Source organism: Cariama cristata, unplaced genomic scaffold, assembly GCF_000690535.1.
Source record: "Cariama cristata isolate BGI_N322 unplaced genomic scaffold, ASM69053v1 scaffold38624, whole genome shotgun sequence".
In the NCBI taxonomy this organism is placed as follows: domain Eukaryota; kingdom Metazoa; phylum Chordata; class Aves; order Cariamiformes; family Cariamidae; genus Cariama; species Cariama cristata.
In genome coordinates this window covers 8,457-25,877 of record NW_009613046.1, presented here as the reverse complement: position 1 = coordinate 25,877, position 17,421 = coordinate 8,457, and the positions used below count along the sequence as shown (strand labels likewise).

Genomic DNA, 17,421 nt, shown 5'->3' with positions numbered 1-17,421 from the left:
CTCCCTACTCTGCACCCTTTCAAGCAGCAAATGCTGTAAATACAGTTACTACAGAATGCACTGAGCGTCCCAACCCATCAGGCCAGGTCTTTCCATTATCCAGTCAGCGGAGCAGAAGCAGTAACAGGGGACCAGTTGTACAAAAAGTAAGTATTTTTTAATAGGGTAAGTAGAACTGTATAAAGAAAATATCTTTGCACAGGAAGCATGCGTCTCATTTGATCAAGAACAGGCGTGTGAGTAGTACTGATGGAAGGAAAGGTGGGCGGAAAAGGTGTTAAATCAGAGAGCAGAAAAACTCTGTCTACAGAGATACTTTGTGGTAAAATATTTGGTGACTTTATAAAGCCTGCAGGTATAACATGGGAAACTCCCTTCCACTGCCTTGCTGCTAGCTTGGTCTGAGTTTAGGATTACTTCATTAGAGAACAAAGGAAGTATATCCAGACTTTCTTTACTTTTTTTTTGATACTCCCACATCATAACAAATAGTTCATGCAGAAAATACTGCTAAGAGGTTAATAAATCAAATATTTTTATGAATATTGCCCTTAATATCTTGTATTTAAACGTGTGACTTCTGCAGAGAGCATTAGAACTTTTAACTGCTTTGTTCGATTACAACTATGAAGTCAAATCATATGACTTATGTGTATGTGTGGCTAATCTTTTAAAACAGCAACAGCAGTTACAGACACACATAAAAAATAAACGTCCTCCAGTGAAAAACGTCGCCACTCAGAAGGAGACTAGTTCATCAGGTCCTGAGAACAGATCAAAGATTGTTTTGTTGGTTGATGCATCACAACAAACAGGTAATTTCTTTCTTGTGTTCTGGGTATATGAAGTAACTAGAACTACGTGTCAGTCTCCATCTTTCTTAAAAGAAGGTGGACCTGGTTTAGATGTGGTTTTTAAGAAAAATCTTTGCAGATCAAAAAGATAATGGAGAAAAGGTGCTGATGGTTGCAGAGACCTGCTTGGTATGTCACGTTATAACGTTGCAATGATATGGTACTCCTGCAGAGACTTTACCACAGTCAAAACCAGATTCTTCTTGAAGAAGCTGATTATTATTAATAGTTGGACCTAGACATAATTTATTAAAATTCAGTGATATTTTTAATTTTATTACAAGTTGTTGTTGTATGCAAAGACTTCAGCTTTTTCCATTTGTTTTTATGTGTAGGTTTTTCATGTCTCTTAACAATTCCTGCGCAAGTAATTATATTTGTTTCCTGCAGACTTTCCTTCAGATATAGCTAATAAGTCACTTTCTGAGAGCGCCTCTACAATGCTTTGGAAATCAAAAGGCAGGCGCAGAAGAACTTCTCACCCTGCTGCAGAATCCTCTAGTGAACAGGGCGCAAGTGAAGCAGACATTGACAGTGACAGTGGCTATTGTAGTCCTAAGCATGGCAATAACCAGGCTGCGGCCATGACTTCAAGAAATACAGATTCTTGTGCAATGAATGTATGTAAACATAACCAAATAACTTAATTATGTTTTTGTATCCTACAGACTAATAAAAATTACTAAAAAATTTGTTTTTTTTTTCCTTTTCAGGTTGTAGAACCATCAATAAATACAAGTAAGCATTGGCTTAGCTGGTGAGCTGTTTAAAATTTGGCTGGGTCACTTTTGTATTTTTGGTTTACGTTTTGCTAGGAACCATCTCTCGACCTACTTCCAGCATGCTACTCTTAACTGATCAGATACTTCTGAAGATAGGTCTTTACTGTGATTTCCACCACCTTCACCAAGACCCCTGTTACTTCTTGAATGAGCAAGTGTATAAGTAGCCATCTCTAATGATTTATTAACAACTGCCTTTCTTTAAAGGAATAAAAAAGCCAGAGACTCTAATGGACACAAAGCTGTGCTTCTGTTGTATTTTATCCTCAAGCTTCCTTATTCTGTTGGACTGCAGTTCATACCTGGGTAGTAATAGAGGCAAAGAGTTATCATTCTGTATTTGGGAAGTACTGATGCTTTTTTTAGAAGCTTTAAAGAAGTACTGTAACATGAACAAATACTTTGATTTGTCTGGTAGTAGTGGGTAACGCTAGTGGCTATTATTTATGGGTGGACCGAAATTGGTATGGAGATTGCATTTGTCTGACTGGTTGCTGATGATCAGTTGTTGGCAATTTGAATATCTGTCATCTGACTTTTCTGTAAAGGCAATTCTGTTAACGTCTAGAAATAGCTACAGAGGTAAGTGTTGTCAGAGGAGAATTAGACTTTCTCAGAGAACTTTATTTGTATCAAAATTGTGTTCTTGGCTCTGGTGGCATGTGTATCATTATGACATTCTGTCATACTAATTCATTTTCTCATAGGTGACACTTCTCTTTCAGCTGGTGTAAGTTGGACTAATGTAAATTCCCAGGCAACTCAAAAAAAACCTTGGATTGAAAAACCTCAGACATTTTCTAGAGGTGGAAGACAAGCTGAGCAAAGAAATAGTTCACAGGTATGTTGCTAATGGTTCTAAATTTAAGTATTCTGTTTCTTGTAATATTTGAAAATAAGGAATTTGAAATGGATTATAAAGTGAACATACAAAGAATAGTTAATGAAAACAGTGAATGAAAAGTGTAGAGTGTCAACCTAAAAGTCTAGTTGCACATTTCTACCTTTTATGTTTATATATATATATATATAAAAAAAAATTTATAATTTCATGTACTTGGCAATCTTCTGCCTGTAGCCTGTGCTCTATATTTATCTACCTAGGAAGAACATTGCATATATAAAGTAACTTGTGAAATGAAGACAGTGTAGGTGTAGAAAAGTTAGTTCAGTTTTTGACCCATTCACACTTTGGAAGAAGAAGGGGAAAAAAATAATCTTTCTTTAGAAAGTTTGAGACTGATATGATGATGAACTAGAATCCTGTGTTCTCACTCCTGTTGTCTTTGAAACTTTCTCTTAAATTTATATTAGCATACCATATTTTTGGCATTTTTATTAAGTGAATTACAATTTCTGTAATTAGTATGTGAGGAGAAAGTGGCCTTCATAGTTTTGGTAGTCTCATTTTGTGGAGTGGGGTGCAGAGGGGGGACAGAGAGAAGGCTGAAACATCTGCCTTTGCTTAAACGTAGGTTTTGTGTGAATTCAGTTATTGCAGACAAGAATAGCTGAGCTTGAAGTGGGAGCTTTATCATAGATGTTCCTGTATGTGCAGATATATGTGAGCTAGCTTGCCCTGTTTAGTTTTTTGATGGAATTGTTAATTTGTCTTGAATCTTCCCATTTGGTGTCTGTGGGTTTATTATATAAAGTTCATTGATGCTTGTATCTGGCAGTGTAGCGGTTCTGAATCTTTTTATAAACTGTAGTCAAATCTGAGGCTTTTAGAAGCCACTATTTGTGGTTTATGGCATTGGGAGAGTAGGAAGAACCAGATTTCCTTTCATCCAGTCACAGTTTAGACTCTAAATATGGCAGTTATTTTAGATATTTAAAAACAAAGCTGGCACAAAGTTTTAAGTGTGGCTTCCCCAGACAAATTCACTGTACCTCAAGGCAGAATTGTCCTAGAAACTATTTTTCTTTGAAACTAAACTTGTGCCAAGTCTGTAAGAAATTTTCTTGAGAAATACATCGGTATGAGAGATCCAGAATTTCAGATTCAAATCATGCTTTGCTTTCAGCCAGCCAGTCTTGCGTGTGGGTTTGCACCAAGCTTTGACGTAATAAGCAGAAGAATGCTTATACCACTATATGGAGGTCTCTGGTCCTTAGATAACTTTGTGCCTGTCCATTGTCATACAATACATGTTGAAAAGGCAGTAATTGCATGCAGAGTAATTATGTAGTGGAAAGAAGTTCTTTTGATCATGGTTACAGGCAGTTCCTCAGGATTCATGTCTGACTTGCGTGGAGTCACGAGCAACTCTTGTGGTTTTCTTTGTGTTTGGCCAAAAGGACCCTATTTTTTTTAAATTAGAAATTTAGAGATGAATGTGTAGAGATACTGTATTTGGCTTGGCTGGGGAGTAATCTGATAATATCTGTAGAATATGTTTGTGCAAGTACAGCTTATTAAATCTAATTCTGTAAAACCTGTACCTTCTTAGTTGCTAATTAGCAGACATGAGAATGCCTTACATGCATGCACACACATCTTGAAAATTTGAAATTGCAAAATGCCAATCATGTTCATTATTTTCAGTCCAGTTTCAGATGCAGAGACCACAGCACATCTTCAGAAAGAAGGCAGAGTTTGCAGAAACGACACGAAAAACCTCTAACTACAAGCCAGTCAAGCAGAACAGAGCAGAGTCCTGAGCCTCTGTATTTTGAGGTAGTGTTGTATGAAAACTTTCTGCATTATAGTGATGCAAGTTGTGTGTGGAATAAGTGATATTCTCAACAGGGAGAAGTTGTAAAACATCTGCCTCCAGGATGTACAATACAGTACACTAATTTTAATTATTATATGATGCTTTCATTGTGTATGTACAAAGACTTGTATTTGGGTGTTGTAAAAAGTGTGAGAATTTAGAACTATCCATGACTGACAGATAAGCAACTTTGAAGTAACTTTTTCTGTTCACTTGTGAGTAAAAACTACTGTGTGTTCTGGTTTATCCCTCCTCTCCCCCAACTGGATTTTTTTAGTATAAAACATTAATAATTTTTTTTTGAAGAAGGTCATTCAGATACAGAAATACTTTGTTAATTTTTCATAATTTTCTATTTGTGTCACTTTTAGCCCTTCTAGTTTATGTGGGACTTCAGGATTCAGTTCATTCTTCTAGCTTCAGCTGTTTCAGTTGATGTCTTTTGTGTGACTTTTGGTTCCATTCTCTTTGTTCTTAATTTGTGTATTGTTTAGGATGAAGATGAATTTCCAGAGCTAAATAGTGACAATGGCAGCAGCAAAAATAATAACATCCAGCAAAAGATTTCACCCAAAGTAGTAAGTAATTATTTTGCTTTGCAAAGCATTTTTAAGTTAAGTTGTTCTGAGACTACTCGATTTGTGTAATTTTTAATGAATCTCTGCTACAATACTTTCAATGCGGTAATTGTGATGTTCTTAGCATACAAAACTGGTAACACAAATATCCTAAAGAAATGCTAATTAAGTGGTGCAGAGAACCCACCTTAAAAAAAGCTGCTGGATTTTTGTCTGCTAATGAGATTTGTTAACAAGTGAAACTGTAACGTACATACGATAGACACTTACTATCATAGAATATCCCAAGTTGGAAATGACCTGTAAGGATCATCGAGTCCAATTCCCGACTTCTCCATCTCACTGATGGTTTCTCATGAGTTTTGTGCTTTTTTTGAAGTCCCATGCTAAATTTTGGGTGAACAGTAGATGCAACAGGATTTTTGAGATTAAAATTAGTTTTGAAGGATTATCAAGCTTTCTTTGTGTTAATAAGTAAACTACATCCTGGTTATTCTTTCTTACTCAAAGGGCTTGCATTCAGATGGATGCTTTGACGCAGACTTGTCTTAAAACTTTTAAATCTGCAAATATGTAGTAATGGTGTCAATTTCTCAAAACAACTACAGTTTGTGTAGTTTATTCTGAAATGAAAATAAACTAAACTTTGTCTGCTTTAAGGCTGTAGAAACAGTTGTTGGCAAGATGCTCTTTTAATACCTGATCTACTTAAATATATTGTTGCAGAACTGTACATATAGACTACTTAATCTATTTGGCTGCTTTTCAGGAAAGTCAAGTCCTACATTGAAGTCTTTGTAAGGGGGGGAAAAAAACCCACTCCCTTATTTAGCAATCAAACTGGAAAATCTTCTGAAGGCGTAATTGGAGAGAAATATGATAGTTTTCCTATACAAAAATGAAGTACACAAGTTTCTAATTTTATTAATTTACTGTGTCATTTAGCTGTACTTAATCAGGATGTCATATTGCTGACCAGAGCAATGGTTCATTTGGTTTCTGGAGTGCCACACTTCCTATGGTCTTGAGAGAAAGGTCTTTAATTGTGTTTTTTTGCATTTTGTTTAAAATCCTAGTTGGATGACTTACCAGAGAATTCACCAATCAATATAGTCCAAACTCCAATTCCCATTACAACCTCTGTACCAAAGCGTGCAAAAAGTCAGAAGAAGAAAGCCTTGGCAGCAGCACTTGCAACAGCTCAAGAGTATTCAGAGATAAGCATGGAACAGAAAAAACTTCAAGTGTGTAGTGCTACATGTATCCTCTTCCCCTCTGCCCCCAGTAGTTGGTAAAGAGGAGTATCAATTAGTTGTTGCTCCTCTTTATAATAGCAAGAATCTCTTTTTAAATAATGTTTTGCAGGTGCTATTTCTTTGTATTTATCAGCATGTGATGTTCATGTTACAGGAGGCTTTATCAAAAGCGGCTGGAAAGAAGAGCAAGACCCCTGTTCAGTTAGATTTGGGTGACATGTTAGCAGCTCTTGAAAAGCAGCAGCAAGCAATGAAAGCTCGTCAGATCACCAACACCAGGCCCCTCTCATACACAGGTATTTCTAATCTGCTTGACTATTGCTAAATGCATTTTGTGATGATATAAATGTGCTTGATCTGAGCATGTTAAATAACCTTTTTTTTCCTATCAAGTCTTAATTTTTTAATATAAACATAGTGAAAACCTGGGAAGACTTTGTTAATGCATTTCTCAAAAAAAATTCACCTGTGCTGTCTTTCTCTGAGGTGCAGTATGCAATGGTGAAAGACCACGTAGAACTGAGGACAAACTTCTCTTAAAAGACCTACTATTCAAAACTCAGGATTCATGTCTTGAGAGTGCTGAAATAAATATGTGAAAAGAACTGTATTGGGTCAAACCAAACATCTACTACAGATATTACAGAATTCTCTTCAAAAGCAGCTTAGAGAGGAGATCTGTGACTATGATAGAGGGATATCACTCAGGGATATTCTTCCTGCCTCTACTGATTATAGTTCAGGGCCTCCTGACCCAAGGCTGTCTCAAACCAAGTTTGTTTCTTGAACTATTCATCACTTCTGTCACATGCTTTTACTGTCCATAAGGTCCAATGGCAGTGAATTCTAACCTTGCTACATGCTGTGTGGAGACACCTTTCCTTCTACTGTGTTTTTTTGGGGTGAGGGTCAGGAGTTTGTTTTGTGCCCCCCTCATAATTTTGTTAGCTTTCACAGCCTTTATATTACAAAGAGACTGAGTAATCATTCCCTGCTCCTCTATGATTCTTAGAGGTCTGTCATCTTTTTTCTGGTCTGAAGAGTCTATCTATTTAGTTATTCCACTGTGGAAGCATGTCTTTTCCGATAATCCATATCCCTTTCTCTGTACCTTCTTGTAGTTCTACTGTATCCTTTGTAAAATAAGGAAGATCAGACGTGCACAGAATATTAAGTTATAGTTCCATCACGAATGTATGCAGTGGCTTAATTACACTTTCTTGTTCTCTGTTTCTTTTATCAACACTTAACATTAAATTAGCTTTTTTAATGCTTGCTGCTGAATACAGAATTGACATTTTTATAGTTATCTATTATAACCCATGAATCTCATTCCTGAGCAGTAGTATGTAGCCTAGAGTCCATCGTTATGCATATAGTTACCATTTTCCTTCTTGTGTGTTGCTTCGTTTACCTGCTTTGAGTTTCAGCCATGTTCAAATACTAATTCAAGTTGGCAAGGTTATATCAAACAAAGCTCAGCAAAGAACAGTTGGCATTTCCATTGGAGACTGAGTTTGTTTTATTCTTTCTTGCAGAAGATACTTAACTACATGCTGCACTCTCTCATGTTTTGTCCTGTCAACTAATCAAGTCTTTCAGAACTAAAAATCAATGTTTGGATAAATATTTGCAACTTATCTTACTATTATCATCTTACTAATAAAGCTATGTGTAGTCATTTGAGAGAGATCCCCTACCAGTATTAAAGTAATTCCTTTCCTGGAATCCATAGCTTCCTAAAACATGAAGCTAAATTGAAGAAAGCCTAAAACCATCTGGAAGCAACAATGTCTGATGACGTAGTTTTCCTGTCATTATGAACTGCTTTTTTCCAAGGAAGGAAAACGTACTTTGAGAATTCATCGGTGGAAATTATGAAGGCAGTGTTGAAATAAAGCTGACATGTCTTTTGGTGAAACTAATATCTATCTTGTATTTAGTTGGCAGTGCTGCTCCCTTTCATACCAAAGAATCTGCCAGCAGAAAGTCCTTAACAAAGGGACAGCCATCTATGGGTTGCCTTAATCCTTTGGATTCAACTGCCCCAAAAGTGAAAAGAGGAAAAGAAAGAGAGATTGCAAAACTGAAACGCCCTACAGCACTTAAAAAGGTAAGCCTGTCAACTCTGGAGTGTCTTGATTCACACTCGTACTTCAAAAATAAAAACTGGTATTTTTTCCTTGAGGACTGGTGACCGTGAGCGTATGGTAAGAGAGTCATAAGGTTCTGCCTCTAGTTCCTGTTAAACTGATGTCCTGTCCATTGGATCTAAGATGTAATATAACTTTTATACCCCTACTGTTAGTTGAAGGTGATACAAATCTATCTCAATATGGATTGCAAGGATTTTTTTTAACTATAAGCACTAGGACATATGGGAAAACTTGCATGTTTTTTCATGTTGTTGAATCCTAGTTTGTAGTGCAATGTAGTATGCTAACCTTACAATTTCCTACTCTTTTTTTTTTAGAGATAGGTATAGAACTTGAAGTAAAACCACAATTTTTAATTGAGTAAATTTAGAAATAATTGGCTGTATATACCTATATACAAGCACACATGAAGTATATATGTACACAGAGAATACAGTATGTATGGAAATCAGAAGGTAAAAGAAAAAAAAAAAAACCCTAGCCCTAAAAAAAGAAAGTGGGAAAGCCTTTTTTTTAAAAAAAAAAAAAGTGTGAAAGTCACCTGTACTCACGCACCACGTTTCTTGTCAAGATCACTCTATGGTATGGGCAGTTAAAATGTGGTAAAGCTGTGATTGTACAAAGGTTGGCTTTGGCTAAGTTGCTTCCCCAGCTCCTCTGCCCCCAGCAATCTTTTTCTGACTTATCCGTGATCTACGTGAGTTGGAGAAATTCACAGCTACCTGTTCAGAAAAGTTTTCTAAACTCTTTGTTTTTAATGCCTATGTTGTTGTTATTTGTCATAGTAATAACCAGTATATACAAGGCTACTTACCTTTGCACTTTCCTTTCTTTTTAGAAAGGATTCTATGTGTTGTGGTGCTTCACAAAGATGACTAGTATTCTTGCATAAGGTGTTTTGTTTTTTTTTACAGGGATGGGGATGAGAAATTGTTAATGAGTGAGTGTTACGTATCAGAAAGCTGTGAAAGTACTTAAACTGTTGAAAGTGCTATTTATGTAGAAATATGAATATTAAGTATACCATCTGTAAAATGCCAGAATGAAATGATGTTTATGACAAGAGGAAACTGAAATGATTTCAGGGTTTTCTATCCTGTCACGAGTAGGAAGGTTCAAAACAACTTGTTTAACTGCATTTGACTGAACATAACACAAAATAGACATTTTTCTTTACAGGTAACTATAATTTTCAGATGCTGATAGCTGTTGGTTTTGTTCCTAGATTATTTTGAAAGAGAGAGAAGAGAAGAAAGGCCGTTTATCAGCTGACCACAGCCTCTTGGGATCTGAGGAACAGAAAGAGGTTCATATAAACTTAACTGCTGATCAGTCTCAGGAGCTGACCTCTCAAGAAGGTTGGTCTCTCTCACTAGTGTCCCCCTCTGCCCCGAGTTGTGCTAATCCACTTATTTTAATATTTTGTCTTCTCTTATTATGCAACACAACTTATTGATATTATCTTTTAACCTTTTTTAACATTATGAAATACTAGAAATTGGAACCCTCTTCTAAAATGTCTTGTCTGTCCCTCAGTTGTGGAGGGCTCAGTGCAATGTGGGTTCTAAGTACAGCATCTCTATACATACTTTTAATTCCTTTCTCTTGAATGGCTGTTGCCAACACATTTCAGAGTTGATAGCATTTTTGATAAGCAGACAAAACATGACCTGTTGTTGACCACGTCATGTTGGTCATGATGCTTTTTAATGATGAGCATACTGAAAGTTTTCCAGATACAGAAGTTGCAAACTGTAAATAAGGTTTTCCAGTTTGAACGCTCTTGTCAATCAGCTGCAATATCTAGACTGTTGATTTGCAGCAACAGCTCTGAGCAACTGGGAAGTTCCAAAGAATTTTCAATGTCTTTGTGTTTGGGGTGGCGGGTGCTGGGGGGGAGAAGGAGATGTCTATTAAGAAGTGTCTATGAAGATCAAGAGGTGTCTATCAAGATTCCAGATGTACTTCAGAACTTGTCTTCTGAATGACCTGCCTGACTGAAGATAAGTGTGAAAATCTTAAATATTCTAGGAAAAAATTAATTATATGTATGAATAGTAAAGAATTATTGGCAGAAGCTGTAGCATTTAGGCAGGTTTTCCCTTCTTTTCTATCCATTTCCCGAAGTAAGCTTTGGATATTTTTTAATGAATATTCATATATTGCATATTTATCCAACCCATGTTGAGTGGTGGGTATGTGCTTGTTTTGTTTTCCACGCCTCTCAACTACCCCTTCAGGGAAGAATGCTGTTTAGTGTTTTCAGAATGTAATTTGGAAAAAGCAAGGGAGTGATACGTAAAGAAGTGTGATGCTGTTTATTTTATGTGAAAATGTCTTTGCATTTTATAATGTCAAAATTGTCTTTCAGAAACTGGACTAAGTATGCCTAGTGATACTTCACTTTCACCAGCAAGTCAGAATTCTCCGTACTGCATGACTCCAGTGTCACAAGGTTCTCCTGCTAGTTCTGGAATAGGCAGTCCAATGGCATCTTCTGCAATAACCAAAATTCACAGCAAGAGATTCAGAGAGTAAGAGTTTTGCATTATTAATACAAATTTAAGGCTTGTACTTCAGTCACCCTCATCTTTTAAGTGTGGATAGGTTTAGTAGACTTTGGAGGAGCTTAATTAACATAAGCTACACTTTCATCAATAGAAGTTTCTGCAAATTTTTTTTTGCCATAGATGGATTGCTATGTGTGTGTGTATACATATGTATGTATATATATGTGAACATGTGCACTTTGGACTTTCTTTAGTTGCTGCAACAAATAAGCTAGGTGGAAGTATTCTCTAAAAAATATTTTTTGTAAAGGAGGGCTGCCTACGCTTTGGATGGGAAAGGAAGGAATACTTATGTCACTCTTAATACATTACTGCTTTTTAATTAAGGAAAAGAATAGATGCTTGTGGCGCCTGTTGGAGTAATTGCTTTGTATTTTTTTTAATATGCTTTTTGACCAGCTTCTTGAGGTAAGGGATGTTACTGGAAATATAAATGTTTTCAGGATGTATTTTTAACTTAATGTATACAATCTGATTTCCTAATACTTTTAATAAGTTTAGTAACAGTTTAATAACTGTTCTGAGGAAGTAAAATTATTTTTATTTGGTAAAAGAAAAGGCTTAGTGAAATAGTATAGATTATGTGCTGTGCTAATATTTAATGTTTTTTGAATTGACAGATACTGTAACCAAGTCCTAAGTAAAGAAATAGATGAGTGTGTGACTCTTTTATTGCAAGAGCTTGTCAGCTTCCAGGAACGGATTTATCAAAAGGATCCCATGAGAGCTAAAGCAAGGAGAAGACTTGTTATGGGGTTGCGTGAGGTTACTAAGCATATGAAACTAAACAAGATCAAGTGTGTAATCATATCTCCCAACTGTGAAAAAATCCAGTCAAAAGGTATAAATTATAAAAACGAAGTGGTGCACTTAACTGCTTATGGTTTTCTTGTGCTGATTAGCAAGGTTAGAAGCATTCTTTAGTTACTATGCATGACATAACACTCCCAGAATCAGTTGTATAATTGCCACTCCACATTCATTCTCTTCTACTCCATTCTGGAAGAAACTCATTCACAAAGAGTAAAAGGCTTAAAAAAGTAGGTATTATATACAATAGACTTCAGTTTAATTCTGTTCAGTTTTTGGTACACCTGGAGTCCTGAGCTCTGGATGCTCTTAAGGAGGATTCCTTAAGAGGAACTGGAATCGGTTAGTTAGGCAACCAGCACATTTTGCCACACCAGAAGTGTAAACGAAGGCTTCCTGCAAAGCTCTGCTCAAGAACAGAGCTGTGAAAAATTCTGGTTTAATTTGTGTGCAGGACTAAGAGAATACAGCATATTGCCTTGATCTATACTCACTCACTATACTTGAAGTGTATAGCTTGTTATCTTGTAGGACATAGTAGCTGGTGATTGTGTGTATTGAAGTTTTACTGATAATTACAGCTAAAATGGGATAGAGTTGTATCGTGCCATACTATGACTTTAACTGACTAGATATCTATTTAAAATTGCTTTGTTCAAGGTGGACTAGATGAGGCTCTATATAACGTAATAGCCATGGCACGGGAACAAGAAATTCCTTTTGTCTTTGCTCTTGGCCGTAAAGCTCTTGGCCGTTGTGTGAACAAGCTGGTTCCTGTTAGTGTAGTGGGTATCTTCAACTACTCGGGTGCTGAGGTGAGTAATTCCATTCACATAAATGGATGGAGTAAACACTTATATTACTTGTAGTTAAAGATAGATTTAGCATGGAGAGTACACCTAACTAATAATGGCCCTGACCTGATGTATATTAGGGTGTATTTTTCTTTGAAATTCAGTATTTACAGAACTGAGAGACTATGTTTTGAAACACTTTGGCTGCAACATCTCTGTAGCTTTCAAATAGACTTAAAAGCCATCTGAAATTCTCTGGAAGGCTTAAGACTGTAAGAAAACCAGTATCTTAAAGTAAGTGCATCTCCTCAAACTTGCATAAGCATGGAGTGGTGGGGTTTTTTTATTTAATACAGAGAACAACTGATTTTTAGTTGAAGTAAAAGTATTTGGTGTTAATAAGCTCAAGGCTCACTATGTGGTATAACTTTGACTAAAAGGAGTAATTTAAAGTGAAAATTGTTAGTAAGAACTACTGATTATAAATACTGCGTTCATACTTAGGACCTATTTAATAAGCTGGTATCACTGACTGAAGAGGCCAGAAAAGCATACAGAGATATGGTTGCTGCAATGGAACAAGAACAGGCGGAAGAAGCCTTGAAGAATGTCAAGAAGGCACCCCATCACATGGGTCATTCTCGTAACCCCTCTGCAGCAAGTGCTATCTCATTCTGTAGTGTTATTTCTGAACCCATATCTGAAGTGAATGAGAAAGAGTATGGTAAGTGTGTTTAAAACTTACTTTTGTAACTAGAGGCTGGAATTTTCCAAATGCTGCTTATTGCAAAATGTAGCTGAAAATACAGTATTTCTTCATAATTCACAGTATTATCCCTGAAAACTGTAGAAGAGAAAATTGGTTAGTCTTCAGGTAGTTTTGTAAGTAATGTTTTTTTCCCTGAACTATATCAAAAACAATAATTTTAATTTCTAATCCTTGGAAGTGTTACAGTTACCTAATTCACATCAGTGGAGGTGGCTTCTCCAGTTTTATTGGACTGGTATATAACTGGTACCAAACACAGAATTGATTATATGATTGAGGAAGAACTAATGACAGAGGGTAGGAACCAAATTATTGAGGTCTCTGAAGATAGGACATGTAGCTTAAATTTTGAAACTTGAGATGGCAATGAACGATTCTAGTGTGAGCAAAAGACAAATTTATTTATCTGGTTGCTTAAGCCCAGAAGACAGAGATAAAGGGGAGAATGCTTGTTTGAAGTCAAAAGACTTCACTTTTTCAGTCTTATGGTGAATTAAAAAGGATACTGTCCTGGTTTTAGTTAATTCTTTGGTGGTGCCTTAAACTTCTTTCATTTGTTAAACGTTTTCAAAAAATCCTTAAACAGATGACTTAATACTGTGGCAATCTTCTGCTTTTAATTTATACTTGAGAGTAACATGTATGACGATACTCACTGTAACGTTCAGTGCTTCCACAATTTACACAGGAAATTAAGTGCACAAACTTTCAACTTTGTAGTGTGGGATACTGTAAAAACCCAAAGTTACTCACAGCTCTCTTCTGTTGTCGCTCCTTTTCCCTTCTTCCCCCTTTTTCTGATGGATTTTTTCCTAGCAAGCATAGAATAATACTAAAATTATTAGCTCCTGTTGCTACTTAAACAATTCTGGGATGTTAAGGAGAAATACTTTTATACAGAAAGAATTAATGTTTCCTACTTAAACTTCTTTTGAAACTTGTAGAAACAAACTGGAGAAATATGGTGGAAACATCTGATGGGTTAGAAACGTCTGAAAATGAGAGAGAATCCTCATGTAAGACTGCGGTACCAGAAAAAGCTGGTAATGGTCAAATTGAAAAAGCCGCTCTTAATAAACAACCACCTCTGGCTACAACTGGCACTACCTCAGCAGCAATTCATGGAAAATCCACACCAGGTGACAAAGATGAGGTGAAACCAGATGACAATCTGGAATGGGCCTCGCAGCAGAGTACAGAAACAGGATCACTGGATGGCAGCTGCCGAGATCTTTTGAATTCCTCCATGACCAGTACCACCAGTACTCTTGTACCAGGAATGCTAGAAGAGGAAGAGGAGGAGGAGGAAGATGATGATGAGGATTATGCCCATGAACCAATTTCTGTAGAGGTTCAGCTTAATAGCAGAATTGAATCTTGGGTTTCGGAAACCCAGAGAACTATGGAGACTCTTCAGCTTGGGAAGACCCTTAGTGGTGCCGAAGAAGATAATGCAGAACAAAGTGAAGAGGAAGAAATAGAGACTTCTGAGCAGGCTGATCCGGTCACTGATGGTGAGGAATGGACGAATGATAAGCACGCAAGTAACACTCAACATAAACCCACCATCTGCAGTTCTTTGAATAAAGAACACACAGATTCCATCTATATGCCGTAAAAATAGGAACTCAGGAACTTTTTAGAAATTATATTAAAACTAACTGTTGTAAAGGTTGCAGCCATTATTTCGTATGCTTCATCTCAACATTTTGCACTGTTAAACATTTAATATGTGTATTTAATTCACAACAATATTTTTGTAGCTGTCTGTTGCTTGTTTGATTTAAAAACTAGCTTAGCTTTTAATCAGTATCTATTTCCCAGAATAGAAACTGTGTGGAAGGTTTGTCAGTAAGTATTCATTTGATCTTTTGTAAAAGGAAACATCTTGTAACTGACCAGTTTTAAGCAAAATTCTTTTAAGACGTGACTGTTTAGCTCATTTTCAAACAGCTAACCTATGTTAAGACTGACAAATTACCAACACTTTACATTGGTGTTATGGTGTTATGCCAGGCACATCAGTGTATTTGGCTGTGATTTTCTAGTTCTGTCTAGAAAAAAAAGTAAAATTTTGGTTTTCTCTAAAGAAAAGCTAGAAAACTCCATTTGCAGTCTTAATGAAAAGTAAATAGTAGAGAAATCTATGTGTGATTCTTACGCTAAGACAAATGCAGCTTTTTAGTTGGTCTCGTTGAATGCATTGTTAAAAAGCTGCTGATAGTTGAGATGGTTACAGTAAATTATAACAACTTTGATTCCAGAAAAACTTTAAACCAGAGGGATATAATTAATGTTTTGGGGTTTTTTTACAAGGTGGAAATATTGCATAAAAAAAAAACAGGGAAGAAAACAAAGTTCCTCATTCTCTCCACAGTTGCTGTCTGCCAAACCACACTAAGTGAATCATTAACCATAATCCCTATCCAGGGCTTTCAGTAAACTGATGACTTCCTCTTTCTCCTGTCACTTACCTCAGGAATGCTGTTTTGCATATTGTAATCTACATAACATTGCAAAAAGCAAGAATAATCCTTTAACAGCAAGTGTGAATGATATGGTGGCTCAGCGTATCTCCATGTTCATCTGCATGCTTTGATCCTGGCCACCCTCGTGTGGAGTTTGGGATGTATCTTAACAATTCTTACTCAAAATGTGACCTCTTTTTATCTGTTCTCACAGTTGTAGCAGCTTTAGGAGTTGACCTCTAGAGTAGAAAAGGAAGTAGTTATTCTAGGAAAGGAGGAAGTGCCCTGTAGTATGGGGAGGTATTTCAGTGGTTCAGAGGTAAAAGACACAAAAATACACCCTCCCTGAAACATACACATTGCTAGATAATTGTTCCATGTTTTGTTCTGAATATTGAAGTGAAATCCATTAACTGATGATGAATTCATTTCAGATTGAAGATGGAGTATGTGTCTAAACCCTGCATGTAAGGAGTCTGTTTTCCATCTTTGTCTTATATTGGCAAGGGATGTATTGAAACTGCCAGCAGCTGGAGCTTCACTACAAGAGTAGCCAAAGAGTAACTCACATGAATAACACTTTTAGAGCAAATGTATATTTCTTTTTAATTCCCCTTCATTTTTCTTGATCACTTGTATCAAAATGCATAAAAAGCCTCTGGGTAGGCTGAAAAACACGATAAATGGATAGCTTAGGTATTTAGTCCACACTTAGTAATATGGGACCAACGCTTATAGTACTAGTGATGCTGGCATTTTAAGTTGCACTGGGAAAAAAAGACTCCAGGCTTAGAAATCATTTACCCCTGGGTTTTTTGGATGCTAATGAGAATAATAGAAACTGTGTATTATGTAAATAATGCTTTGATAGGTATAGGCATAGCAAATGCTATGTAGATAAGCAGTATAGAGAGCTGCTAGGACAACTGGCTGTTCTGTCACGTTCTTAGTTCCTTAATGTAATCTTCCTAGATGTTAGAACAGGCATTTTATAGGAAAACAAAGACTAAGGAATGATGCCTCCAGAATGTTAAACCTTTTGCTGTACGTATGGCAGATTTCTACTGTCTGTATGTTTTGAAAGTTTTTGCTTTAGGAAATGATAGGTGTTTGAACTGCTGACAAGCAAAACTTGCCCTTGGATGTGTAAGCACATGTCTCGATGCCAGCTGAGATCAGTGTGTACACTGAGGGCAAGACTTCACCAGAACATCAAAACACAAAGGTGTTTAACTTTTTCCTTTTGCTTTCTCAGTGCCAGTGATTCAAATAACTTTTGATCTTGAAGTATTAACATCAAAGGCGCATCTTTTTATATGTCTTTTCTGAACTTGGACTGTCATTTTAAAATTTTCTGATGTTTATATCAAAGAAGCCTTGTAATATTCAGCCCACTATTTAACTGCAATTTTGCTACAAGTTTAATAGAGTTCTTGAAGGTGATATAGCACTTCTAATATCTCTCAATTTGCCAGCAAATAAGGAACTAGTCTCTTTAAAATGTGGCAGATCACCCTTAAAGGAACAAACTGAAACTGAGTAAAGGAAACTGGTTTTAGTGCTTCCTTTTTGATAAGCTGGGGATGAGCAATAACTGTGAGAATGAAATTGCAATTCCTTTGGGAGTGATCCATTTGCATCTAAAATTAGGGAAGTTCCTTGCC

General features: G+C 36.3%; 1 protein-coding gene across 1 annotated transcript in view; it reads left to right on the top strand.

The window, feature by feature from the left end:
- SECISBP2L (SECIS binding protein 2-like) overlaps window positions 1-14,935 on the top strand; it is a 16,651-nt gene extending 1,716 nt beyond the window's left edge. Inside the window, 16 exon segments of the mRNA XM_009698861.1 lie at window positions 1-146; window positions 680-815; window positions 1,245-1,474; window positions 1,568-1,592; window positions 2,344-2,477; window positions 4,185-4,316; window positions 4,851-4,934; window positions 6,011-6,178; window positions 6,345-6,486; window positions 8,134-8,303; window positions 9,572-9,704; window positions 10,718-10,880; window positions 11,537-11,757; window positions 12,387-12,541; window positions 13,025-13,244; window positions 14,234-14,935. The exon segment at window positions 1-146 is cut by the window's left edge and continues 7 nt beyond it. Of these exon segments, the coding sequence (XP_009697163.1) occupies window positions 1-146; window positions 680-815; window positions 1,245-1,474; window positions 1,568-1,592; window positions 2,344-2,477; window positions 4,185-4,316; window positions 4,851-4,934; window positions 6,011-6,178; window positions 6,345-6,486; window positions 8,134-8,303; window positions 9,572-9,704; window positions 10,718-10,880; window positions 11,537-11,757; window positions 12,387-12,541; window positions 13,025-13,244; window positions 14,234-14,907 (2,933 nt within the window). The 3' untranslated portion in view covers window positions 14,908-14,935.
- The last annotated feature ends 2,486 nt before the right edge of the window (window positions 14,936-17,421 follow it).